General features: G+C 41.1%; 1 protein-coding gene across 3 annotated transcripts in view; it reads right to left on the reverse strand.

The window, feature by feature from the left end:
• Positions 1–26,781, reverse strand: part of pcxb (pyruvate carboxylase b) — a 294,409-nt gene that overhangs the window by 199,143 nt on the left and 68,485 nt on the right. For all 3 annotated transcript variants that reach the window (XM_004554354.5, XM_004554356.6, XM_076881889.1), the window contains exon 11: positions 279–441. In XM_004554354.5, the coding sequence (XP_004554411.1) occupies positions 279–441 (163 nt within the window). The remainder of the gene's footprint in view (positions 1–278; positions 442–26,781) is intronic.

Consider the following 26,781-nt stretch of genomic DNA (forward strand, 5'->3'; position numbering starts at 1 on the left):
TGGCAGATTTAGTGAATTTAGAGATCGCAGGATACTGGTGGAAAATGTACACGTGAAATTTTAAATATTATTCCTGCATTTTTGGCCAAAAAGAAAGAACCTTTTAACTCTTGCAGTCTTGTTCACACCATCTGAACCGCCACAAAAAAGCTTTTTGATTTTGTAAAATCAGCTGGCCTCTTTTGGCCTTTGCCACCTTCATTAGGTTTCTTAGTAGACAAATAGCTTCACTACACCAGCAAATGAACACAATGAGGGCACTTGTAGATAAAGCCTACCTCAATCCTTCCCGTGTCTGGCTGGAAGCCTCTGGATGGGTCCTCGGTTGTCACTCTACACTGGATTGCGCAGCCATTCACCCTGATCTTGTCTTGTTTGAGGCCGAGTTCTGGCAGGCTGCGGCCCTCGCACACATGGAGCTGAGCATGCACCAGGTCCACGCTGTGGCAGAGAGAGAGAGGCGATGAGGTGAATTATGGACAACCTGAGTATGGTTTGAATAGCCCTTAATTTCCCTTGATGTCACTGTGGAGAACATTTTTTCCCACACTTACAAGACTTATGGGAGCAGAAAGACCACTTTTCCCTTAATGTAAGATTTTTTTAGCTATTCTTGGCATAAAATTGGGGCAGAGAGGGTCTGGAGATAAAATGGGTTTAATTTCTCACTTGAGGAAATGAATCTGGAGTGTTTGACAAGCAAACAATGCATTTGATAGCCTACTACTAATTTAATGCTGCTGAAACAATAACTCCAGGACAGTGAGAGAGGGGTAAACAAGCTGGGCACAGTAAATCCAATTTAACATAATCTAACCAAGTGATAAACAGGTAACATAACTTGTGTTCATTAGAGATTATTTAGGCATACTAAGGTGCTACAAAGATGAATAGATCACTACTATTTTGATTTATTAAATTTGAATGTGTCAATCACAGATGTAGATGCTCACAGCATGTGTTTCATTCAGCTCTGTGTATTATGTTACATGTCAAACAACATCAGAAACGTAAAGTATACAAATTGTTTTACATATGCAAAACACTTTATTCACAACTCTAGAAATGCATCATCACTCAGGGGCAAGTGCATGCACACAAACAGCAGTACATTATGTAAATCTGTATTCAGTGATTATTCAATATAAGAAGGAATTTAAATGCAAGAGGGACAGAGTTTCTCCCATTTCCATGAGCTGTAACCCTTAACATCAATTTTGGCTCATCTGAATGCATTTATTTAAATGTAAAGCTCCAATGAGGTGTTCTAGGTTAAGCTTCATGACCTTGTGCAGTCAAACACACAACCAAATGTATAAAAATACTTCTTCCTGTTTATTTTAATGGGGGCACATTTTAAATGCAGCTGTGGACAGACACAGTGTGTGGGTGAGGGGAGATGTAATTCCTTACACAGCCCACCCACTGCCCAAGACAAACAACTACACAACCTCTCCAGCTTGAAGGATGAATGAGAAACATCTTGGCACACAAGCTTAGATCATGGTCACTGTTTTGGCTTTCATCTCCTTTATGTCTCATTTCTGTTGCATCCACATCCTGGCTAAACAGAAGGACGATTATGCATCAGCCTGCTGTGAAATGTGTTGGTGGAAGACACCAACTCTCTCTTGATAAGTTGGACAGGCGCCAACATCATGTCTTTGTTCCACTTTCATGAATAAGTTGGAACTTTGAAGTTAGACAGCTCCACTCAAATCTTCCAATAACAAAAGAACAAGATGAAATGAGACACACTGGGATATGCCCCCAACAGCAGTTATGGAAATCTCTCGGTTTCTCTGCATTTTATTTTATTTTTAATTAGGATACAGATTCGAAACCAGACTGAGAATACTACCAACAAAAACTGGTCACTATGTATCCACACTGTTAGCCTCTGAGGGCTATAGAGCTTTGCCCGACAGTACACAGGAACAGGGATTTTTATTCTCTCTCTTGTGTTGTGTACAATTTTATTAAGGCTAATAATTGAGATAAAACTATAATACATATAATAATTGGTGAAGACAAATTTATTTTGACAGTAACGCCTTCTGTCAGCAGTTCAACTTGCTCACTTAACATAAACACACTGACATCTGCAGAGCATTCAGATATTCATTAAAAGTAATGCAGAAGAAAAAGAAAGGAAAAAAAGAACAAACAAACCCAAAAGGACAACTATTGAAATTCTAATATACGGCTTATGAGATGGAAAATGGAAATTGTGTTCCTACTGAACTTCTTTAGTGTTATGCAAATAAATATTTCAATGACAAACGAGATGACAAAACATTTTCTCAGTTGAGAGTCAAACGCTTGGCTTTTTTTATTGCACAGATCAAGTCTGACCTAGATTTCCTTCTGTACATAATTTATCTGGAAAACATAAGGCTATTCTGATTGAGTGAAGCGCCTTGAAGGTTTATGAAATTCATTGTATACTAATTTGACTCCGACAAATTAAAGCGCCTGCAGCAACATCTGTCCCTCAGCGCAGTCATTTACAGAATAAAAGTCATTTGGATCATTAGCAAGTTACACAATGTGGCCCAACTATGCAAGAAGGGGATGAAGGTGATTTGCCTTCAGTGAAGTAAATGCCGCGCTACAGCCTAAGAGCTGTTGCTCGGCTACAATAAAAATGTGAGGACAGTAAATGCTACATGTTGTAACTTCTGGCAAAGTAGAGAACACAGGATTAACCACACTTATTAGGACTGACCTGAAACATCTGTACGGAAACAAAGTTGGATACTATAAGCAGGGACGAGAGTTTGATAGCTAAGAACTTCAGGTTAGGAATGATGCAGCTAGCTGTATAATATGTCCTGAAAGCTCCGACTCAAATAGATTACAGATCCACATTTCCACACTTTCAAATAATCTCACGGTCTGAGAATGACCTGCGGTAATAAGACTAAAGCAGGGAGTGAAAGATCAAGAAATATCCAAACGGAAATGCTGTTTGTCTAAACGTCACTATTTGATGTTTTGTGTCCTTTCTCTCTTCTCTCTTGTTTAAGAATCTCATAACCATCTTTACTATAATATACATGCTACATATATAATGCAGGACTCATTTGCAAGCCTAGGACATAAAATCAGGTTGAATATATACTTTGTAACTGGAAAAAATATGGGTTATGGGTATGCATAATTAATAAATGGATTATTAATATTCCTCAATCTCATCGTTTGTGCTTTATGGTTCAATGCGAGAAATATAATCTGGAAGTTCTCTGTACAGTAATGTTCTGTTCCTATATACACAACTAAAAGTATGCGGAGCCCAGAAATTGCAGCATCAACAAAATTATAAAGTTTAAAAATTGACCTGCTACTTAAGCAGCCCGGTTACACACTCTGCAGCCCGTCGCAGCTCTCTGCTTCTACACCTGATACTTTAGCGTAGCCTCAGATTACACCGACACACTTCATGGCTAAAGTAAGGTAACAGCCACTAAAAGCATTTACTTTTCTGACACTGCAGCTACTCCCCCCTCCCCTCACATACACACTTTAAAAGTTACTCACACTAGTACAGTTGAGGTATTTGAGCGAAGCCCAGGAGATGCTGCTGTTCGTCCTCGGAGCACGACTTCACTACGGTGCTAATCTTTTTTTAAACTAATTGACAATGAATGTATCATGTAAAATAAATATTTTAAAGTTCTACAAATTTATCTGTCAAACAAAAGTCTGATACTTTGACAGCGCAAAATTCAGACCGTTTCTCTTTAATGTGACGTGTGTATTATGTGTTGCACTAATGCAGCTGTGCCAAGGATAGCTGCCACTGCCTTTTCACACATCTACTCATTTTTACTACATTCGGCTTAGTAAGACTGCAAACTTTGCCAAAAAGTGACCAGATCCATTTACCCATGGCCAACATGTAATTTTATAAAAGTCTGCCAATTTAAAAAAGAAAAAAAAGAAAGAAAGAAAGAAAAAAAACACAAGTGGTTGACCTCTACGCCCTCTTTTCTGCATATTGTGTGTGCACTCTCCAATGCAAGTACTCTTCATGCACCGAGCACAGCAGGCAGGCTACAAATAGCAGTTTAATTATATTTCGCCTAGAGCCCACCAAACTAGGTACTCCTGAGTTGCAGCACTACCCTGCGGTTTGTTCTTTGTCAATTAGATGGTGGAAATTTGATTAAATTATTTCGTTTCAAGTAAGCACAACAAACTGAAAATGATGACAAGGTTCAGACTCGAACCCACCACAGTACAACAACTTTAGACTGCATTCAGACATTATTCACCACCTGCCTTAAGGCACTTGTCAATTGTTTTTAGGTGTAGTACAGCATATTCCCCAGTTTAGCAAATGATTACAACAAATGCAATGCAATACAAAGCTGCCTGCTCTTTTCTTTTATACACTAAGCCAACGAGAGGGAACGAACTCTACCTTGAGCAAACTTTGTAGCTGTAGAAATGCAAGTCCTTTCCACCTTTATTAATGACAACAAACTATCTGTGTACGTGGTACATTTTTGCATCTAAAAACATGAATATTTTCACAGATTTTTACTAAATGGTTATTTGTACTCAACTCTTTCAATAATTCTGGAGTACGGATTATTCTGACTTCAAGGCCATACCTTCAATACATCCAATATTTTTTGTCCTGAAAACACCAAGAATGTATAAATCCTTCAACATACCCAGTCCAATATTGGATCTGTTCTGCTCCGTTTCAGCTGACAAGTTTATTTATCATCCCTGCCAGAATTGCCTTTTGTTTTTTTTTAAATGCTGTCAGAACCCAAATGCCAAATACATTACTTGGCCTTTACTTCTACGATTGTGCAACAACCTCACTTAAGGCTACTTAAGTTGCCTGTAAACACTTAGACCAACTCTGAAACACCAGTCTACTAGAGATATAAATAAGACACACACTTTATCAACTATGGAACAACATAAAGGTTCAATCATAGGGCATTTCCAGCATTAGCTGGATTCATTAATGACTGCTACTATCACAAAGTGCAAGTCAGATTTCAGTATAACAAAAGCTTTTTTGGTGACCAGCAGCATAAACCGTGTTTCACCAGGACAAAGACACCCAAGAAATATCTGAAGTATGGAGGTCTGTCTTCATACCGTGTTATATTTCAGCTTTGATGGCTAAACGCACATTTTCTTGTGGAATCTAAGCATTGACTTTTAAAGAGTCACTGGCCTTATGTTTGGAAGGAAAAGTCCTGATAGCCAAATCCGCATTCTACACTCCGGCGTTAAAGCTCTACATTAAAGACACCAAGACAAATCGGCTCTTGCAGTCTTCGCAAAAAGTCTAAACTCCAATTGAACTTACCATGTCTCCCTCCGAGAAACTTCAAAGATGAGGTAAACCCTTTCATCTGAAGTCGAGGTCAAGACTGTGCGCATATTGTTTATCCAAGCTAGCTCACGTCTTATCAGTCCAACACACTCAACCTGAGAGGATTTAGCTGCAGCCTAACAAGACATCACCGTTAACCGTGTCGACTTTAACGTCTTTTTATCTAAACGTCATGTTTGATGGAGTAAAATATTCTCAAAGACAATGGAGCCAGTTCCTTTCCTCAAGATATCCTGCACTGGAAATGCTGAATCAGTGCAGTATGGCCATGTACATCTTATAAAAGGGTTCAGGAAACTTTTAGATTATGTACTAACAAATCCCAATTATTTAGTTTAACCTGATTTCATGACACATGACTAAATTAATTTGCCTGGTACTTTGGATCTAGAGCCTTTAACAAGCCATAGCTGTAGGCTAATATATACCTGATATACTGTGGAATTTTCCATTCCTATTGTGTACAAGTCCTCTGTTGTCAGACACCGTTGGCTCCTACGAATCTAGAACCCATCTGATCCCATATTTTCCTTCAGGCCTCCTACTGTAGCTAAAGGTAATTATACATAGATCAATGGCAGCAATCTTTTCACAGTAAGAAAGTAGACATAGGACTCATTTCCTATCTTCAATTTCAAGTTTAAGGTGGTAGAAAGAGGAAGAGAAAGACCGTAACGAAGGACCAGTTTTTATGCATGCACCCCTTTGTGCCAAAGAAGGCACAAAGTAGCGCTAACGGGTCCTACATGCCACTACTAGTGTTACACCACAACTACATGCATCTGGCTGCTTTGCCATTTGTTTTGTTACATTTGTTCCCGTGAAACTCATCCTAAATATCATCCTAAAATTACTGCAGGTCATCTCCAGAGTCAAGAGTACAATGAAGGTTTCATTAAAATGTAATTCTATTAAAATGAATCATCACGTCTGCTCTGAGTTACGCTCTGTTACAGTGCCAAGGTGCAGCGAGATCATAGAGGATGTATAATGTACTGACCTGTGACAGACAAACCCACTTCTCCCCATTAAATTCTTAAATATGTTCATAATCTATATGGACATTGCCAGCATATGATTATTTTTCTGCCTTTCCCTTTTGTTATTATGGACACACTCATATTACTTACCTTTACCAAACACATTCCTACATCATCACATTGCACGTGGAAAGTACATTAGCCTCATTCTTGTACCTGAGAGCACGGCATCGAGCTGCAAGCGCGGAGAACTTCGTCTCAATCTGTCACATGTGCACGCGCGCACACAGAGGCCATGAAGGCTGAGTACTAATTGCATATCATTTTCAGTCGCTTCACTCAGAGCTCGTTAGCAGGGGAGAAGGGGGTGGCTGTGCGCCCGGAAATAAAAGTGGAAGATAGAAAGAATATAGTATAGCGAGAGGATGAAGCAGTTTGTTGTGGCCGTAGGAGACCAGAAAACGGGGAAGGAGCAATACAAGGAAGGCAAAGAAAATGCACAACTTCACTCTGAAGAACCATACGGATGGAAGAAATTAAAAACCAGACAAGATGACAGCTATATTTCTAATGTTTAAGGCAGGAGGGTGAGAAATGAAGCGAGTGGAAGGAGAAAGAGTGGGAGTATGGTAAAGGATAAAAAGCTGGATACTAAGACTGAAAGAACGAGTGGGAAAAGTGGGAGTGTGGAAAAGATTGGATTTGGCCTTGCTCAAAAGAAAAGGAATGAAGGCAAAGAGGAGGTGGAAGGACGTGAAGGTGGCAGAGGGAGTACGGGGGGGTGGGGAGGGAGTACGGGGGGGTGGGGGGGCAGTTGGGACTGGAGAGGGAAGGAAGGATAGAGGGATAAGATGGATAAATTAGAGTGTGGAACGAGTGGGATAAGAAGGAGGATGTCCATGTCGAATTGAGAAGGGAGCGAGGGAGTGAGTAAAATAAAATGGAATGACTCAGGGTGAGGGATAGATAATGGTAGTTGGGACTGGAGAGGGAAGGAAGGATAGAGGGATAAGATGGATAAATTAGAGTGTGGAACGAGTGGGATAAGAAGGAGGATGTCCATGTCGAATTGAGAAGGGAGCGAGGGAGTGAGTAAAATGGAATGACTCAGGGTGAGGGATAGATAATGGTAAAACAGGGAAGGAGATAAGACAGGGAGGAAAAGAGGAGGTGGCAGTGCATAAGGCAGGAAAGCTTTAATAAAGAATTTGTTGCAAAATCAAAGCATGGCAGAAAAATAAGAAACGAGCTTAAATTATTTGACTTTCAGGTAAATATACATTAGTTTTCCAGCCGAGTGTAAGAGGAAAGGATTTATATCATCGTAATGTCTGTTTGCTCAGCAGCCCTTACATCCAACGTACATACCTAGCAACAAGGAGAAACGGCTAGTCTGGTCATATGAAACTTACATGCTCCCACTGGCACAGATTATAAAGAACAACAAAATAAACTATCACAGCTATGCAGATGACACACAAATATATATCACAATGTCACCAGGAGACCAAGGCCCTGTACAGGCTCTTGGTAAATGCATTGAGGAAATCAATGACTGGTTGTGCCACAATTTTCTCCAGCTAAACAAAAACAAAACTGAGGTAATAGTCTTTGGCGCCAAAGAAAAACGATTACAGGTCACCAGAGAACTTCAATCTATACACCTAAAAACCACAAACCAGGCGAGAAATTTGGGTGTAGTGATGGATGCAGACCTAAACTTAGAAAAACACATTAAGACAATAACAAAGTCAGCTTACTATCACCTCAAGAATATATCAAGGATAAAAGATCTGATGTCTCAACAGGACCTGGAAAAACTAGTCCATGCATTCATCTTTAGTAGGCTTGATTACTGTAACAGCATCTTTACAGGTCTACCTAAACAATCAGTCAGACAACTACTCTGCTGCTCGAGTCCTCATTAAGGCCAAAAACGTGGACCACATCAGTCCAGTCTGAGGTCTTTACACTGGCTGCCTGTCCGTCAGAGGATAGACTTTAAAGTTCTGATGCTGGTCTATAAAGCTCTGAATGGTTTAGGACCAAAATACATCAATGACCTCCTGACCCAGTATGAACCTTCCAGATCCCTCAGGTCATCTGGATCCGGTCTTTTATCAGTTCCCAGAGTCAGAACCAGACACGGAGAAGCTGCATTCAGCTTTTATGCTCCTTATATCTGGAACAAACTCCCAGAAAGCCTCAGATCAGCTGAAACACTCAGTTTATTTAAATCCAGGTTGAAGACTCACCTGTTCTCAGCTGCATTTGAATAAAGCACCAAATCCACACTTTTAAGCTTAAATTTCAAAACTAACATTTTAACTACTGATTTTATCTACTGTTCTGATTTTATGTGTTTTGATTTTATATACTGTTGTTTGTTTGTTTGTTTGTTAATTAGTTTGTTTGTTTGTTTGCTTGCTTTAACCCTTGGAGGGTCTTAAGGACATTTATTGTCTTTTGCATTTTTAGTTTTAAATGAAGTTTTTAATTCCGCTCCGGACTCGTGAATCTCAACCCAGCAGCAGCGGTAACGTTTGCACGTCCTCTCCCGTTAATGCGGCAGGTAAATAATCAACTAACAGTGCATATTATGTTAGCGCGATCTGCCTTATTACAAAACCTGCCATTACTGTGCATTTAGGCGACCATGATGAGAGAGACAGACAGAGTCTGGCTCAGATGCTGGCAGTTCTCGCTGCAGTCTACCGGTAGCGTCTCCTTTCAGGCCAGGATAGTCACTGCTCGGTGACATTCGTCTAAGTTTGTGGTCAAAGGCTTGCACCCATTTGCCACAGCAGATGCCCCTGATTTTCGGTAAGTGAATGTGTTCGATTGTAGGCAGGGACATTACTGGATATTCTTGTGTAATTGCTACAGAATAATTTATGTTATACTTGGTTATTGCTACAGAAGAATATTTATTTTACTATTTTACATTTACAATTTTTTTCCCCGGGGACCCTGCGACACCCCATTGAAGAGCCGTAGGCTGTGGATCTCTTAAGATCTCACTGTTGGGTTTGTAAGGCCATGTTACTCCTAAATTTCTATCTTGTTCAAAGAGAAGATATAAAACAAAGTTCTAAGCTAATCGACTTTAGTGTTCTCCTTTTTAAAAAGAATCTAAAGAATCGAATCGTTAAACAGAACCGACATCGTGAAAATCTTATCAATACCCATCCCTAATCCTTGGCTCAACTATTTGTGGGTTTATTTTATTTACAAGAACGCGCTCCACTTTTGGTTAACTGTGCACAATCTACTAAACTTTGATAACTGTTAATAAAGGCTTTTTTGTTGTTCACACCTATTGTGTGCGAGCCCTGTTGTCAGACAACGTTGGCGCCTACAATCTAGAACCTGTGATCTGGCCCATATTTCCCTTGTGTTCTTGTATTGTTGTTAAAGGTAACTGCACTGCCTATACTACATACCAAGAAGGCGGGGTGGGGTACACAACTTGGACAGGTCACCAATCTGTCACAGGGCTATACAGACACACAACCATTCATACTCATTTATGCCTGGTGTCAATTCAAAAATCACCAATTGACTTAACCCCACTAAATCTGTCTTTGACCTGTTGGAGGAAGCCGGAGTACCCAGAGACAATCCACAAACACTCCACAGAACGATGGTTGATTTGACCACATTGTCTTCTTGCTGTGTCTTAGCAGTGCCAACCACTGCGTCACTATCCTGCCATTTTTATAGAACATATTTTAGATGTAATTTTCTGCTTCCATCTTCTGTCCTGTTCTTTTATCCTCTTGTCTTTTGCCCCTTCCCTTCCCACATGTGGCCACATGCAAAACATTTGCCCCTTTTGAAGCAAACATTGCCAAACTGAGCTTTTGTCCACACCATTTCAGGGTGTACTCACATGTTTCCTAGGCATATCTGTTCATGTTCACACAAACCACGTCTCCGGTAAATTCATTTTTCAAGATGGCTTCAGGGCAAGCGGTTAAAAAACACGCAAATCAAGAAATCTATTTCTCATTTCAGGAAAACTAATACAGACTCTTGACTACTAAATGTGCATACATTGTCAACACACACACACCTCAACTCATGTCTAAATGACTGGGGAAAAAATCTGTAAAATTCTTCCAAGTGGGGCCTGCAGGAATAAAAATGTTGAAAAACAGTGTAACAGATAAAGTGTTAGCAATGGATGGCAGGGGAATAGACCAAGGGATAAACACAAACAAAGGAAACAAGAGAAATCAGGAGGGGAAAAGACGAATAGGACGTGAAAGAAAAGGAGATCCACAGAGAGAAAGATGAGGACAAAGAGAGAAAAGTATGAAGGACTGATGGAAGGGACAATAAAGATGACGTAAATGGAGCGAGAGAGAATATCAAAGAAAAGCAAACAAGAGCAAGAGACAGAAAAGGAGGGAAATGAAGCCACCAAGCCTCCCATCTTGGTTTGTATGATTTTCATTAGACATTTTTAGACGGCAAACAAGAAAAGAACACGGAGCTCGAGTACAGGAGGTGAGAAATGGACAGACAGGAGCAATGAGGAGATGAGGGGGATCAAGAAATGAGGAATTTGAATCCTGTGGTGGGAGGATGCAGTTTTGGCATTAATTTGACTGGCAGTTTTTTGAAAGAAAATGACCAGTTCAAATGCAATCAACATGGCTGGACACGGAAGAGGGAGGAAATATTGCACAATAATGCAGGAAGAGGAAAAATGAGGAGGGGAGAGACTGAAAAAAAGAAAGATGTAGTTTGTGGAGCAGGATAAGGCAAGGAGTCAAAATATGGACAAACATGCTGCTATGGCATACACCCGCACATAAAATACACCCAGACTGATTAGATACACCACCACCCCCTCCCCCCCTTCTCAAGTCTCACTATGAGCCTATTAATTAATTCCTGCTTTCCTTGTTATGAAGCAGATGGAAGTGTGAGGAGGGGAATGCAAACTAACTAGTGTCCAGAAGGCAGCGAGGAGCAAGAGGAGAAAAGCCAAAAGGAGAGAGGGGGGGGGGGAGGGAGAAACAGAAGGGACAAAGGGAGAAACTGCAAACACAGGACAGGCACAGGGAGAAACAAATACACAAAAGTGCCAACAAAACATTTTTAAAAAGCATTTTTCAGACAGTCTACAATATGGTCTTCAACCATCTACCTATGACACTAGCTTCTTCCATTCAATCACCAGAGCAGCACAATAGCGTCATCACAGGTGTAACAATAAGACATCGGCTACTTTCACCAAAACTCAGTCATGCAAACAGACTGTCCATCCTGTGCAGGTAGAACAAAATAAACATGCATCATAATGCAAATAGGAAACTGGCGATGTTAGATATACTGAGTGTAATGATTACTGTCAGTCTCGATAATGGAGTGTCAAGTTTGTCACGAGTATTTCCACAGAGACTATATTTGAACAGGCTCCCCAAGTATAAATCACAAATACTGTTAGCAATTTGTTTTTGTTTTTTTATTTCCCCCATTCCTCTGAGAAAACAATGTCACCCACATCTCATTTATTAGTCTGCAACCCCGACAGTCACACAGTTGGACACACACCGTAATGTCGTGGCTGGTTATAGGCAAGATTGAGATTTTCACTTTTAGTCATCAAGCTTTGTGTCGTTTTTTATAAAGTCCATATGATTATTGTACCAGGCAAGCCGCAGGACATTTATATATTTATTTTTAATTACACAAAGCAAGAAGTAATTCAGTCAAAGAGGGAGTTGTGTAAACGGCAATGAAAAAGAAAAATGGATCATTTTTATGAAAAGGAAAAGCAAGCAATAAAAGTGGATTCAAATAGTTTAAAAACAGCACCTTCTGGCAGAGGTTTTGAAAAGAGCTAACAATTTATGAAATGAATCGTTGTTAATGTATCTGCAGTTGAGAAACTGAACAGTCAGGTCAACCCCCAACTACAGTCAGCCTGCACAGCTTATATTGCTGAATTGTATGCATGAAATGTTATGCAGGCCCAAGCAGATGTTTTGCCTTGAAGGCAAACAGACAGACATTGCTTCGTTTCCCTTTTAACTACAAGAAATCCAACATCTCTAACAAACACGGCTGGGATGGCAGCTTTGTCCTTACAACATGCTTTATTAACTTAAGATGAACTCAACATGATCTTACTGCTTGACCCATGAGCTATCCAAAGACTGATCTGAAATCACCGATAATTAAAACTCTGAGACAGCATGGAAGCAGCAGACTCATGGACTCATGCAAGTCCTCATTTACACTTGACTTGTATCTCAACTTTATATTTGCACTGCGCTACATTTCAAGGCTTTCACGGGATCTAACAGGAGTAAGAGCTCTGAGCATAAGATCTAGACTCATGTGTAAAATTGATCTGCTCTGAGACACTGTGGAGGTGATTAGACTTGGATATTGACCTGATGTCTGTGTCCACAGCTTAATATTAACTCAACACTGCTGGTTTGAAATGAAACCTACCCGCAGACCTAAATTTTATTTTAAGCTCTCAATTTGCAAATCTGCATCCTAAAATAACCCTTAAACATTAAATAAGGTGATATTAAGTAAATATCACCATCAACAAGGTCTACAATGAGTGCACAAGCTGCAATGAAATCATCAAGTAGGCTTCTGCCAGTTGCAAAATTCCCTTTGAACTGGGCCCAAAACTGAGCCTGAAGGTAAAACAGCAAAAAAAACCCTCTAAAGTCCCACAAGCCCCCATGAACCCTGAAAAATCCCTCATACACCTACGCAACACTCGAACATGTTTATCCTGTGTGCTTCACTCTTATCTGTATTCCAGGTACCTCGTCTCAAAGCAAAAGGCAATCATGCAACATGTGTTTTGAGACCTTTGAAAGTTAAGCCTAGTCTTCTACTCTTATTTTTCCAAGTACAATTAGTCAGTCAGTCAATATGACATGGATGAAACCTGACTTTCAAGCACTTTTGGGGGGTTTTAATTAATGGAATTTAGAAACATATTTTGATATTGGATCACCTATAATCAGCTTCTTCTAGATAGATGAAAATTATACAATTAACACCTTTTGAGTTGCTCAGCAACCTAATTGTATCCTGCTACCCTGCAGAATTATGGTGAAAATATAATTATATATCTACCTGCCTAGGAAGAAAAAAAAAAAAAAGAAAGAAAGAAACTGGAATAGTGCATTTCAAGGGGTTGAACTTAAATTTAAATTAAATTTCTCTTAAAGTCTCCAAAGATGTACATGGAAAACAACACAACCACACCAGCAGACACACGAAAAACACCACAAAAATGCAGAAGTCCATACAGGGCTGATAAAAGGCAATCCAAGTTCCCTCACTCGGAAAATTGCACAGTTGAAGTCACAAATCGAGACAGGGAGGAAAGACGCAGATAAATAACCCACCTCCCTCAAACACCCACGCAATCACAGCCACAGCTATGCAAGTCAACATACTAAATACACATGTAGTTAAAAATCCATCATGTGTGTCACACTCAAAGATATCCAAGAGGAAGCGAGCAAACGGCGCATGTAAACAGAGTTATGAAACCGTACAAACAGACAAAGAGATAGATATACACCGAGACACGGGGCCATGAGTCAGACCAGCCAGATAACGTGATAAGTATAAAATATGAGCTTTGGCAGAATAAAATGGAGGCAACAACAATAAGGAGAGAGTACAAAGGCTAGAAAAACGATATGCAATAAATACAGCGTGAAAGAGAAGAATGAGGAGAGCGGGGCAGAGAAAGAACAAAATGAATTATGTGCAGATGAGTTAATGGTGAGCAGCACATTCAGAGAAGCAAACGGAGGCAATAGGGTCACAAAAAAGGATGAGGAAAGAAAAGGATGGTGACTAGAAGGAGAATTTTAGAAAGCACAAGAAACAAAGGTCGGTTTAACTAAAAACTAAGAAAAGTCAAGCTCAACCCAGAGTTTACTCATGAAGACGTGAGACTTTCTTCTTATTGAGCTGCAGATTAAAATGCATTTGATTATCTACTGAGCGTTTATTGAAGCAGGCCGCTGCATACAGCAGCTACTCAAAGCTACACTGTCCACACTCATCACAAAGGAGCACGTCAGCGCAACATTTTCCTCTCTGATGTGATTTTACTTGTTGACAAATTGATGTCTATAGCAAACAGTGATGTCACAGGTAAAGCTGATCAGATGGATCTGTCAATGACGTCCTTTGGTCCGTCTTTAGAATAAAGGAGCATCACTGGTCTTATCCTTTTAATATACAGCTCGTGTTATTACCGTCAGTGCCACAGCTAATTATTTTAGTTCTGCAGAAAAATAAGAAAGCACACATGGTTCTCAGACGCATACATCGATGCATTCAGGGACCTGTGACATTTTTGTGAAATTTGGTAACCTTACTGGTGGAATTTTCTTTAGACAAATCAAGGATGAAATCCAGTCGCACAAAGTCTCAGGGGATTCCTCTCTATACCGAAGCGAAAAGGGAAATATTTCTAATTAAACCCACTGCTCAGAGCACACTCAATTTCCTTTTAATGTATGGACATTTATGTTTCTTGTGTTCGCGTGTAAGAAATATCTTTCTTGACACAAGCAGAGGCATTTGAGACAATTTATGTGGAAGCTGATTAAATATATGATCTGCTCAGTAGCTAGGCCTGCTGTATGCCAGACAGCACAGCGAGGCAGCAAAGCTTCCTTTACGTGTAGCTGGAAGGGATTTCATCTGTCATTTCAGCCCATTATATTCCACTCACAGATCTCTGCCTAACAAGCTGGTGAATCATTTGAATGCAAGCAGCAGAGCTTGGCATCTATTTTGCTAGTCGGTGTGTGGGTGTGACAACCTAACAATATTGACAAACATGACCTGCGATTGGCTGGTTCAAACAGACAACGCTCCAGCACCTTTTCACACAAGCATCAGCGGGTCGAATGTACAGTATGTCACACAAAGTGAATCAGTGCTTGACAAATCCCTTGTGGTTCATGACTGCGCAGTGAAGTCAGAAATGAAACTGACATCTTCATTAGTAAGTCTTCAGCGAGAGCCAAGCCGCTTTTGCTGCTCCTCTTTGGTGGCAGACAACATTTAAAGCCAAGGAGAAAGAAAAAGCAGTCACTTGCATCTCCAGCTTAGGGGGAAGACTGACGTATGGCCCCCAGGTCCCCACCCGCTCCCATCCCCCAGACGCATGTCTGTCCCAAGGCCTAACCACTAAATGCCTCCCTCTGATGCGCACTCCTCTGGTCTTCATCACGTGTTTTAGAAGACTTTGTTCAGAAGCCCTGAGCCCCGGGGAAAGGCTTTGGATGAATCCAAAGGGGATTACTGGACAAAATGTATGGAAATTACAGTTTAATTTATCATTTAAGCTATGGTAATTCATGCAAATACAGTTCTAATAATTCCAGCCTTGGGTTTAAATGGTGGCGCTCATATGGCTGTGCAGTCCTCATACATGTAGAGGACAGTGATATAGTGCAGGAAGTGTAGCGCAACTTCTAATTTGTCTCTTAAATGTGAACAAGAAAATCTAAAGACAGAAACCATGACAAACACCACAAGGACACAAAAGCAGGCATTACTTTAAGATACAAACCGATAGCATATAACTGCTAATATTGTAGTCTACATCCATATCCATTTAGTATATGCGGGTAAAGTTTAATAGTGAGAATATAAGCAGCAGATTCTTTTTAGGATCCAACTAAATATGAAATATGCCCACAATCTGCTTATGTGTCTGAGTTGTGGGGAGGATGGAAGCAAACGCATAAAGGTAAGTTGATGAGCAAAATCCTTTGCCTCTCGCTCATTTTCTGTGAAGAACATATCAAATACAAACACATTTTAAGTGATTTCACACTAAACCCGGCTACACATTCTTATCACACATGTGGCATCCAGTCCACTGGACCAATGGGTCATAAAAGCGTGGAGGTGCTGTGCCCCTTCACTCCTACACGTCGTGCTATAACAGTTAATCTTACACAAAAATGACTCAACTTTTCACTGCTGATGCAGTCTTAGAAAATGCATCTGTAATAGGACGTGTTCCCCGAGCTGACCTCTCTTCTAAACCCTGTAGCAACAAAAACAACTGCAACGTGTGACACAGCATAAAAGCATCAAGCGCACAAAGTACATATGCAAATTGATGCGTAGCAGAAAAAAAAAACCCCACCACATTTGGCACGTCTGTTAAGTATTTTGACATAAATTCGTTTAATGGCACAGTAATGTAGTGGATCTACCAGATTCGTAAACATCGGATGAACAACAAAAATATGAAGAACACAACAGGGATGAAAACAAACATGCCTGAGTAAGTGATGAAGCGACTCTGCCTGTAAGGCACATTTTAAGCTCAAGCCTTTTTGTCTTGCACCTCCTTACAGCCTCGATGCTAATGGCTACTACCAACAGCTCCATTCATAATTAATAACCAAACGCTTTCATGTTCTCATCCATATATTTTTATTAGACAGGATGACTTGACTAAATATAGAAAATTATTCAGAGACCTCAGTCCTTAGTGTACATAAAAACTGAAATAAAAATGGCAGCTGTCATGATTATCATGATAAGCTTACTTCCTGTTATCATAAATAGCGTCCACTCACTCTCCCACTCACATGAATGAGATTCTCCCCTGGCGTTCACACACACAGCTACATCCCTCATTCTTATTCATATGCTTACTTCTCAATCACTCACTGTATGCTTCGCTGCACAATTATAATCACCTTAAAATTATTTTATGACGTGCTCACAAAACCAAACTCCTCAGAGTGCATGCACACACACACACTCACGAGTACACTTCATCACACACACAGCACAAAATGGCTAGATTCAGTTGGAAAATGTGCCGCTTAGACACATTCTTTACACCAACATCAAAGCATACTGTACTATAAACATACACACGTTTTATCAGAACACATGCACACCCTGACAATTACTACAATCATTATCTGCCATATTACAAGGGAAAGCATGTCCTCTGCACTGCTTAGTAGTATTTGCCTGCCAGTGGTTATTTTACGGACACGCACGCAACAAACCCTGCGTGGCCAGAGGAGAAGAGGTGGATTGTTTACTGCGGCGTGTGTTTGTGGTGCCGAGGACCACAGAGACAGGCAAGCGTAAACAACGAGGAAGGGAGCAGAAAGCAAAAGAAAGTGGTTCAGTTAGGAAGTGCAAGAGGAAGCAATGACTGGAACAATTAAAAAATATATTTTATATTTTATATATTTTTTTAATCAAGGTAATTTGATCAGCAGATGGAGCGAGGGAAATGAATTCAGTGCGGTCAACTGCATGGCTGTATGTAGTTTATGAGATCTTAATTAAAAATAAATGCACAGTGACTTTGAATTGACCTTTCCTCTAATATCTTAATATAGTTAATGTGCCAAGAAACACGAGAAAGGCAAAGAGTTGAGAGAACTGAAGAGGGAGGGGGATAATTGCTGATGTGGCAGCAACTTCTTCAACTCCCACGTTGAGAAAGGAAATCAAAGCCAAGAGCAGAGAGCTGGAGATGCTGGCTGCTGAACTGAATATTCAATGAGGAGGAAATTAAAAAGAAGGACAGAACAAAAGGAAGATAGACGATTAAAAAAAAAGAGAGAATGAAAGACAAGCAAAAAGAGGGAAAAAGAGGCTTGACGAGAAAATGAAGGGTAGATAAAAGGCGTTATTATGCATCATGGCAAAGAGCGTTACAGTAAAACATATTCATGCAGGAATTCTCTAGACTCAGACATATCTAACCGACGCAGACTTTGAACTCTGGTCCAGCAGGCTGCTGCGCTTTATTCTTACAGAGGCTCTGGGTCACTCAATTCGTCTTTTAATTCACCTCGCGTCCTTTTCCCTTTTCCAGTTCCACCCCTCGTTTGTCAGACTCTTGTCAAATGATGTGAGGCTTTGTTACTTTCTGTCTTTCTTACTCCCTACTAACGCTTTCTCAGCCTGATGATGATTGAGAGTGGTCATTTCAGACTAATTAGCAAGCCTAGACAGACAAATAACCAGGTGCAGCACACACATTTTCTCTCAAGCGCCGCTATATTAATGCATGCACGCATATCCACGTATTTAGAGGCTAGAAGAAGGGTGCTGTACTTTCTCTCAAGTACACATGAACACACACATAACCAAAAGCAATAAAGCCCAAAATAATGTTAACTCAGTTTGTCTGACACACAGGATCCAATTTCCTGCAACTTTGTCTGGAAATTTGACAAAATAGAAGCAATAAAAGCATGAGAACACTTTTGTTTTTGCTCGATAGACAATCATAATCTTGTTGCAGCACTTCTAAAAAGGCCATATTCCATGGCAGCCTCTTCATCTGCTCATCCTGTTGCTGCATTAAGAGCTAAATGTAATGAAGGCATTTCTCTCAAACACTGCCTCTTATTGTCTCTCTCACCATTTCAAAGAGCAAAACAGCACAGCGGGCCATTTATGTAGTCGTACTCGTTTTTTCTCAACTGTCATAAACCGTAGTCCTCAAACATGAAGTATTAGATAACATCAGGTTCTGATTTCCTCATTAACACTTAACATCGTACAGCAGATACTGGTTACTCCACATCACAACACATGTAACTATACAAGACTCATTTAGTACGGCCAATCCTCACGATTATGGATTTAAAAATAAAAAAAATACCACCACCAGCTTTAAGAGATTACCCTCACCAACTAGCCTCACCTCTCCCCCCCCCACTGTCACTCAGCACCAGATCCCCACAGGGCTGCGTTCTCAGCCCCCTACTATATGTCCTATACACATGTATGCACACCAACCCATGACACAAACATGGTTGGGCTCCCACCGTTGCTGAAGCTGAACATACTTAAATTTAATAATGGACTTCAGGAGACACAGACAGGACCACTCCCCTATAAAGGGAGAATGGGTGAAACCTGTCTCCACCTTTTCTGGCCACTCATATCTCAGCTGGTCTCACCTGGACCCACAGCACCATTACCTTGGTAAAGAAGGCTCAGCAGCAGCTGCATTTGCGTGTCCTCAGGAAGAACAACCTGGACCAGATGCTGCTTCTGGCCTTCTACCGCTCCTCAGTGGAGAGCGTGCTCTCCCACTTCCTGGGTGTTTGGTATGCAGGGGCCAGAACTGAGAACAGGAAGGCTGTGCAGAGAGTAACAATAAACTAATTGGCTGCCCTCTGCCACTCCTGAAGGCCATCACCACATCCTCCCTTCTCAGTAAAACAAGGGCCATCACAGGTGACCCCTTGTACCCCGACCACCACCTGGTTTGATCCGCTACCCTCTGGTCAGAGCACTCAGGTCATTCAGGTCCCACGCCTCCAGACTTAACAGCTTCTTCCCCTGGGCCATTTGGACGATTCCCCACCCCTACCCTATTCTATCACCGCACAGATTAATCAGTGCAAGAACTCCAAACAACTGAAATGTTAGACTTAACATCGAACACAGCAATGCAAGAACGTGTTTATCAGTTTCACTGTGACACAAAAGCACATCGCACAGTCAGTACAGCTCACATGCAAGCTACTGTTTAAAAATCGTCGATTGGCTATGTCAGTGATGAATTTGATGGATTTTGTTAAGTAACCATGCAAAATTTATTTTCAACATAACACCGACTGTTGGTGGCAACAGGTTGTTTATTTCCATCTTGCAATACAACAGGTTTAACTGTCTTTTCTTGTGGGTTAAAAGCTGCCTGGAAAGCTTCATTTTTTCCTGCCAAGAATGGAAAACAACTGGCAAGACAACGATGAAATGAAGATGCTGCACAAAATATAATGGCTTCCTCCCAAAGTTCTGTTATTACTCAAGAAAAAAAAACCTTCTTTAGTCCAAGTCTGCTGCAGATATTGCATGGACTGCATGTTTGTAGATCTGGCCATGTCACTCATTTGAAACTTAATACACATGAGCACATATTAGATTTTTTGCATTCTATTTATAGAATCTAAAAAACGCAGCAGCTGCAGAGGCTGTCATGAAGCAGATACTTTCCTTTATATGACATTTATACTTGTTTTGTATGTGAATTTTGACAGGATAGAGTCTCAAACTGTACTTTAAACAATTACTGCATATAGTCAACTGTTGCAACTTTGCCTTACTGACCACAACTTTTATCCTGTGCTACAACAAATTAGCATTCAAACACCACCACTCTCACATGTTTGTGAGGTTTGTTAATTAAAAATAATTAATGGTATTACCAAAGCAATAAATGCTGAGTCATTTTGCATTTGTCATTTATAAGCTAGCAACAATAACTAAAAGCAGTTTTTCCAGATATGACGCTGAAGCCAGAGCTTTCTGTACCATATATCAGACTGTTCGTCTTTAGTGTTGAAGGTGAGATATGGTTCACATGAGGTGTACCTGTGATTGTTTTCAGGGATTTGAATTGATGGAGCTTGATGGGGTGACTCAAACAGAGGATGTAGGCACTGACTGAGAAACATTTATGGTTGGAAGGTGGAGCAGCTTCATTTGTTAGGACAATTTCCACACTGGAAATATTCTGCTAACTGTAAATGAACTGTTAGAATTTCTTATTGCGATTTCCTTATTTCTTTCTTATTCTGAACTGAATATCGACTTGACACATGTGTAGGAATGGAAATTGATAATTTAGTGATTCACGATCGATTCAAATGTCTGTTGAAGCATTTCCCGTCTTTGTTGTGGTAAGTTTTGGAGTCTCCACTCAAAAGTCATTACTACATATATTACACCGAACACTTTTCGTTAAAGTAATGTAGTACGTTTCTTAATTATTCCCAGGAGAAAGTAATTTGTTATACTACTCGTTACATTACTTTTCTGTTACCGTATTTTCACGACCATAAGGCGCACTTAAAAGTCTTAGATTTTCTTCAAAAAGTGCGGTGCGCCCTATAGCGCAGTGCGCCCTATGTGTTGTAAGGAGGACGTAGTAGAGAACACCATGAGAACGTTAAAGGGTGAAGTGTGGGCGTTGATCGTATATACCGGGACAATCGCACATACCTGTATAAAAGAACAAGTATGTGCATTATGCAGGACATTGTTGTTTTAACAACCATGAAAATGGCAAAGAGACACGCTTACGAAGCACAGTTTAAACTGAAGGCCATCAGCTACGCGGAGGAACATGGAAATCGAGCAGCGGCGAGAGAATTTAAGATTAACGAATCGATGGTTCGCAAATGGAGGAAGCTGGAAAACAAGCTCCGGCAGGTCAAGAAAACGCAGCTGAGTTTCCGCGGACATAAGGCGAGGTGGCCCGAGTTGGAGGAAAGACTCGAGCGGTGGATCATCGAGCAAAGAGCGAGCGGGAGAAGCGTTTCGACGGTCACCATTCGGCTAAAAGCAGTTTCACTTTCACTTTTTATGAAACGGTGCCATTTTTCCATCCGGACCAGGACTACGGTAGCGCAGCAACTTCCAGCGGATTATAAGGAAAAGCTGGCCATCTTCCGCTCCTACTGCAGCAAACACATCGGCGACAAAAACATCCAGCCCAGCCACATCACAAACATGGACGAGGTCCCGCTCACTTTTGACATCCCGGTGAGTCACACTGTGGAGAAGAAGGGGACCAGCACGGTAGCGATACGCACAACGGGGTATGAAAAGTCTTCTTTTACTGTTGTGCTTGGCTGCCATGCTAATGGACAGAAACTGCCGCCTATGGTGATTTTTAAGCGAAAGACTTTGCCTAAAGAGAAGTTTCCAGCAGAAATCATCATTAAGGCAAATGAAAAGGGCTGGATGGATGAGGAAATGATGAAAGACTGGCTGAGGGAGGTGTATGTAAGGAGACCAGGTGGTTTTTTCCACGCAGTTTCACTAAGAGTGGAAGGCAGCGCCGGGCGAGTTACGCCACAATTTGCCAATGGATTGTAGATGCTTGGGCTAACATGTCTGCTGGCACTGTTGTTCGAGCTTTCGCAAAAGCCGGCATCATTTCCGAGGAGCCGCACGGCACGGAAAGTGACTCTGACAGTGAAGAAAGTGAACCTGGCATGTTTGATGGAGATTTAGCGCAGCTGTTCAATTCAGACACAGAGGATGAGGACTTCGATGGGTTTGATTGATGATAAAAATGTGAGTACCAAACTTTGTTTTGCTCCTGCTTTATTTTTAAATACGCACACTTGTATGCTTGTGTGTTGTTGATGATGACGATTACCGGTAATAGAAATGTGAGTAAGGTACCGAACTCAGGTTTGCTCCCGCTTTATTTTTAAATACTCATACGGTACTTGTATGCGCCCTATGATCCAGTGCGCCTTATGTGTGTGTTAAATACAGTAAGGGCACACATAACTGAGACTGCGCCTTTTAGCACAGTGCGCCTTATGGTCGTGAAAATACGGTACTCTGTAAAAATAGCTGAAACAGTCTCATAATCCCCATTTAACATAAACCTGAGGCTACAACCCCAAACACCAACAGAAACTGCTAATGAGGATGCACATCTAAGCTCTTTCACTTAGAATACAAAGCTGACCACACAAAGCAAAGATAAAAACAAGCACAAAAAGGGGAGGCTGCAGACTAAATGCTTATCTGCTTGTTACCTGTTGAAGTTCAGGATCTGGCTGCTTTCACTCTGGGTTAACAGCTAGCTTAGCATACAGTACAATACAAATGTATTTATATAGCACGTTTAAAACCAGGTTACACAAAGTGTTTCACAAAGCAAATGACAAATGATTACACTGAGCAATAAAAAATTAAAAACAGTAAAACGAAGAACAAAATCCTTAGTGATTAGAGATAGGGAGAATACATAATAATCTAGGGAAAGATGCAGCGATTAAGAATCAGAATTAACAAGGGGAAAAAGGTTAAATAGGTAATTTTTCCAGCGTGCTTTAAAGGATTGAATGGAGTCAGAGGCACGAATGGTAACAGGGAGACTATTCCAGAGGTAAGGTGCAAGAGAGGCAACCTGACGGTCGCCACTAGTCTTTAGACTTTGCCTGGGTTGAGCCAGGAGTAACTGTCCAGATGATCACAATGAACGCCCGTTAGTATAAAGACTGAGTAGGTCAGTAAGATAGTCTGGTACGAGGCTGTATAGGCATTTGAACGTAAGCAACAGTACTTTGAAATCGATACGAAATTTAATAGGCAGCCAATGTAAATCAGAAAGCACAGGGGTAATGGAGGCGAATTTACTAGTTCCAGTTAGGAGGAGAGCCGCAGCATTCTGGACAAGTTGAAATTGTTGGAGGTGAATGAGTTGGAGTCCAGTGTAGAGAGTTACAATAATAAAGTCTGGGGGTCAGGAAGGCATGGATAATTTTTTCAAGGTCTTTGCGCAGTATTAACCGTTTGACCTTAGAAATTTGGCGCGATTGAAAAAAGCCAGAACCAACCACAGAGGAAACCCGTTTTTCCAGCTTAAATCAACTATCTGGGAGTACATCTAGATTACTTACACTGTCTGTAATAAAGCTAGCAAAAGGACCAAATCCAGCAGCTAGCTGATCATATGGAGTATGACTATCAAATAACATGATCTCAGTTTTCTTCTCATTTAAAATGAGAGAGTTGTCCGACAGCCACTCTGACCTCTTTCAAGCAGTCAGACAGGTGATTCAAAGGAGCTGGCAGGTCATCAGACAATTTGAAATAGATTTGAATGTCATCAGCATAAAAGTGACAGGACATTCTATACTTGTCAAAGATGGAACCCAGGGGTAACATGTACAAGGCAAACCGTAATGAGGCCCAACACAGAACCCTGCGGTACTCCACAACAAAGAGAAGCAGTGGCAGACTTGCATTTGCAAACATCCAGCCTTTTGTGCAATAAAAACAAACGTCCATATCCGCGCTGTAGACGACGTCGCCGTTTTCCCCTGACATGCAAACTGAAAGCTGATTGTAGCGAGAGTCCAAGAACCGATAAGCGGGATCGATGGGCAGACTAACAAGTCCAAGAAATTTGACTGAGAACCGCTTTTCTACAACTGGTTCTCGATTTCCATCACTACATATGTACTAGTTCAGGAACTCGTGTGCACTCTTTGCGAGGCCTATATGAAGACGTATGAAGATTTAAAATTTAATTTAAAAACCCCTTTTTCCACAACAGCCACACAATCGCTCACTGTCTCTTTAGAATACTCAGAGCCCAGCATGAGCCTGGGGGTATAATTATATCACTTTAGGATCTAAAGGACTCCTGTCCACCAATCAACCGAATGTGCAGGGTCCCTTGACAGCATGTGGACACTCACACACATACACCCTGACTTGGTGCACACAGTCACTCAGAAACACACACTGAACGTACAAAGGAAAGATCATTTACAGCTAAATTACAGACAAATTGAACCTTGAGAGAGGAGAAGTTCAAAGACAGAGCTGGAGCTGAATGCAGAGGCGGTCTCGCAGTCTTTCACAAACACACTTGTGCCTTTCAGACAGACGAGCGTCTCTCACACACAGGGTATACCTCCCAGGCAAAATGTATCTTACATTTATCTCACATTTTGTCTGTCGCATACGCAGACACCCCAGACAGAACTGCCTCCATTGTTGAAGAATTCGGGAAAGCAGGAACACAGATGAATAGGTATTTGCACAATGTTCCCTGTGTATTTCTGAGTGTGCGCACGTCTTCGTTGATGCCTTTGGACTTGAAAATCTTTCATTACGGGGGCGTATTTGTGTGTGCATCTATGAATGAGAGTGAGGTGCGAGTGAGTGAGTGTGTTCATTCCGATTACAGATTGTGGTATTCCGCCTCCTCACTGACACTTGTGTACGTGCTCATTACCACTGCTGAGAGAAAGAGCAAAGCAAAAGCAGCAGCGAAAAGTTAGAGGATGCCTTCTCAGTCAAAAAGACACCACCCTGTCAAGACGCCAGAGCTGTGGAAAACCAAAAAAGACAACTACTATCAGAGCAATGTGGAGAGAAGATGGAGGAGAAGTGAAAAGAGCATCTGTTATGGGAGAGCAAGCGGGAGGACATATGGAAACATAGGAAGAATGTTTAAGAAGAAAAATCTAAGGTTTGTGGCGATATCAGCAGATGTGTCATTGCCATTTGTCTTTACAGACTTACTGTGTTTGCACCTGCACAGATTTATCGGAAGTGGACAATGCAGGAAAAGAAACTCACAGTACAGAACTGCTTATTTAATGCAAACGTCTTTACACTCATTTGTACTGAGACAGAACTCGGGCTGGTCTCACTGGATTGGTTAAGGCATCCTGCAATGTGAGGTCTATGTGCTAATGGGTCTCAAGTGATTCTTCCCTGCTAGCAAACTCCTGCCCGAGTAGAAGAACAATTCATCTGTAGTGTCCGCAGATATAACCCTGGCCTTACTTCTTCAGTTTCTTGACTAACTACATAATATTTGTCATGGAGTTATGTAGCATTAACTAAACCACTGACCCACGAAACAGTATAGATAATCACCCAATATATGACCTGCTTTATGAATATGGGAGCAAGAGTGTGCCCAAATTTTAACCAGTGACTTTTAAACATTCTTCCAAAGGTCGCATGTGAGAGCAATTATGTCCTCTCCACAGCACCTCCTCATAAAGTTCAGTGTCAAATTGAAGATTCTGATTACAACTTCCACAGCTCTTCATGTCAGGCGCCTTCCTTTATTGGCAAACTTCTAAATTCACACATAACTACGATGTATGAGGTCAGCTCATCAGTGCTTCCTGGTGGCACGTCTGTCCAGGTGAAAGTCAAAATGAGACTGGAGATTTTGACTTTCGAGGTCAGGAAGTTTTTTTTCCCTCCATTGGACTTGAGATCTGTGGACACTTAATAAAAGATGCTTAAGACATCTGTGTAGGCCTGATTTCAGCCATTTATACCAGGTTAACTGCTGCATCTTAGTATATCATGTGTGAAGCTGCCTTTGCAATGTCACTTCATTACTTCAAAGCTATTCTTTAACCATCTTTCATGTTGTCTGCTGCCTGCACTAGTACATGAATGAATGGAGCCAGAAAGACAGGCAGGTACAGAGTGATGAGACAGCAGGATAAGAGAGCAGACTGAGAGACTGAGGACAAAAAAAAAAAGGAGAAGTTCATAAAGGGACAAAGAATGGATGAGGCAAAGGTGAACTTAAGGACAGAGATGGTGAGAGATGAATGAAAATGGATGTTGAGGTGAATACGAATGAGAGGAGAGGATGACAGAGAAGAGATGGATATGGGGGAGGAGAGCAAGGAGAGGGGTAGAGAAGGAGTCACGGCTCTGACAGAGCGGTAGATACGGAGGGAGGAACTGACAGGGCTGAAAGGATGGTGCAGGGAGACGGGAAGAGCGAACAGGAGGCAATGGTGTGACAAAGAGAAGGGAGGGCTGGAGAAATGGGCAGAGGTCAAGAAATAAATGCGCCAAGTTGGTTGAGGAAAGACAGATGAAGGGAACAGCCTGAGG

The sequence above is a fragment of the Maylandia zebra genome, linkage group LG3, assembly GCF_041146795.1.
Source record: "Maylandia zebra isolate NMK-2024a linkage group LG3, Mzebra_GT3a, whole genome shotgun sequence".
Lineage (NCBI taxonomy): Eukaryota > Metazoa > Chordata > Actinopteri > Cichliformes > Cichlidae > Maylandia > Maylandia zebra.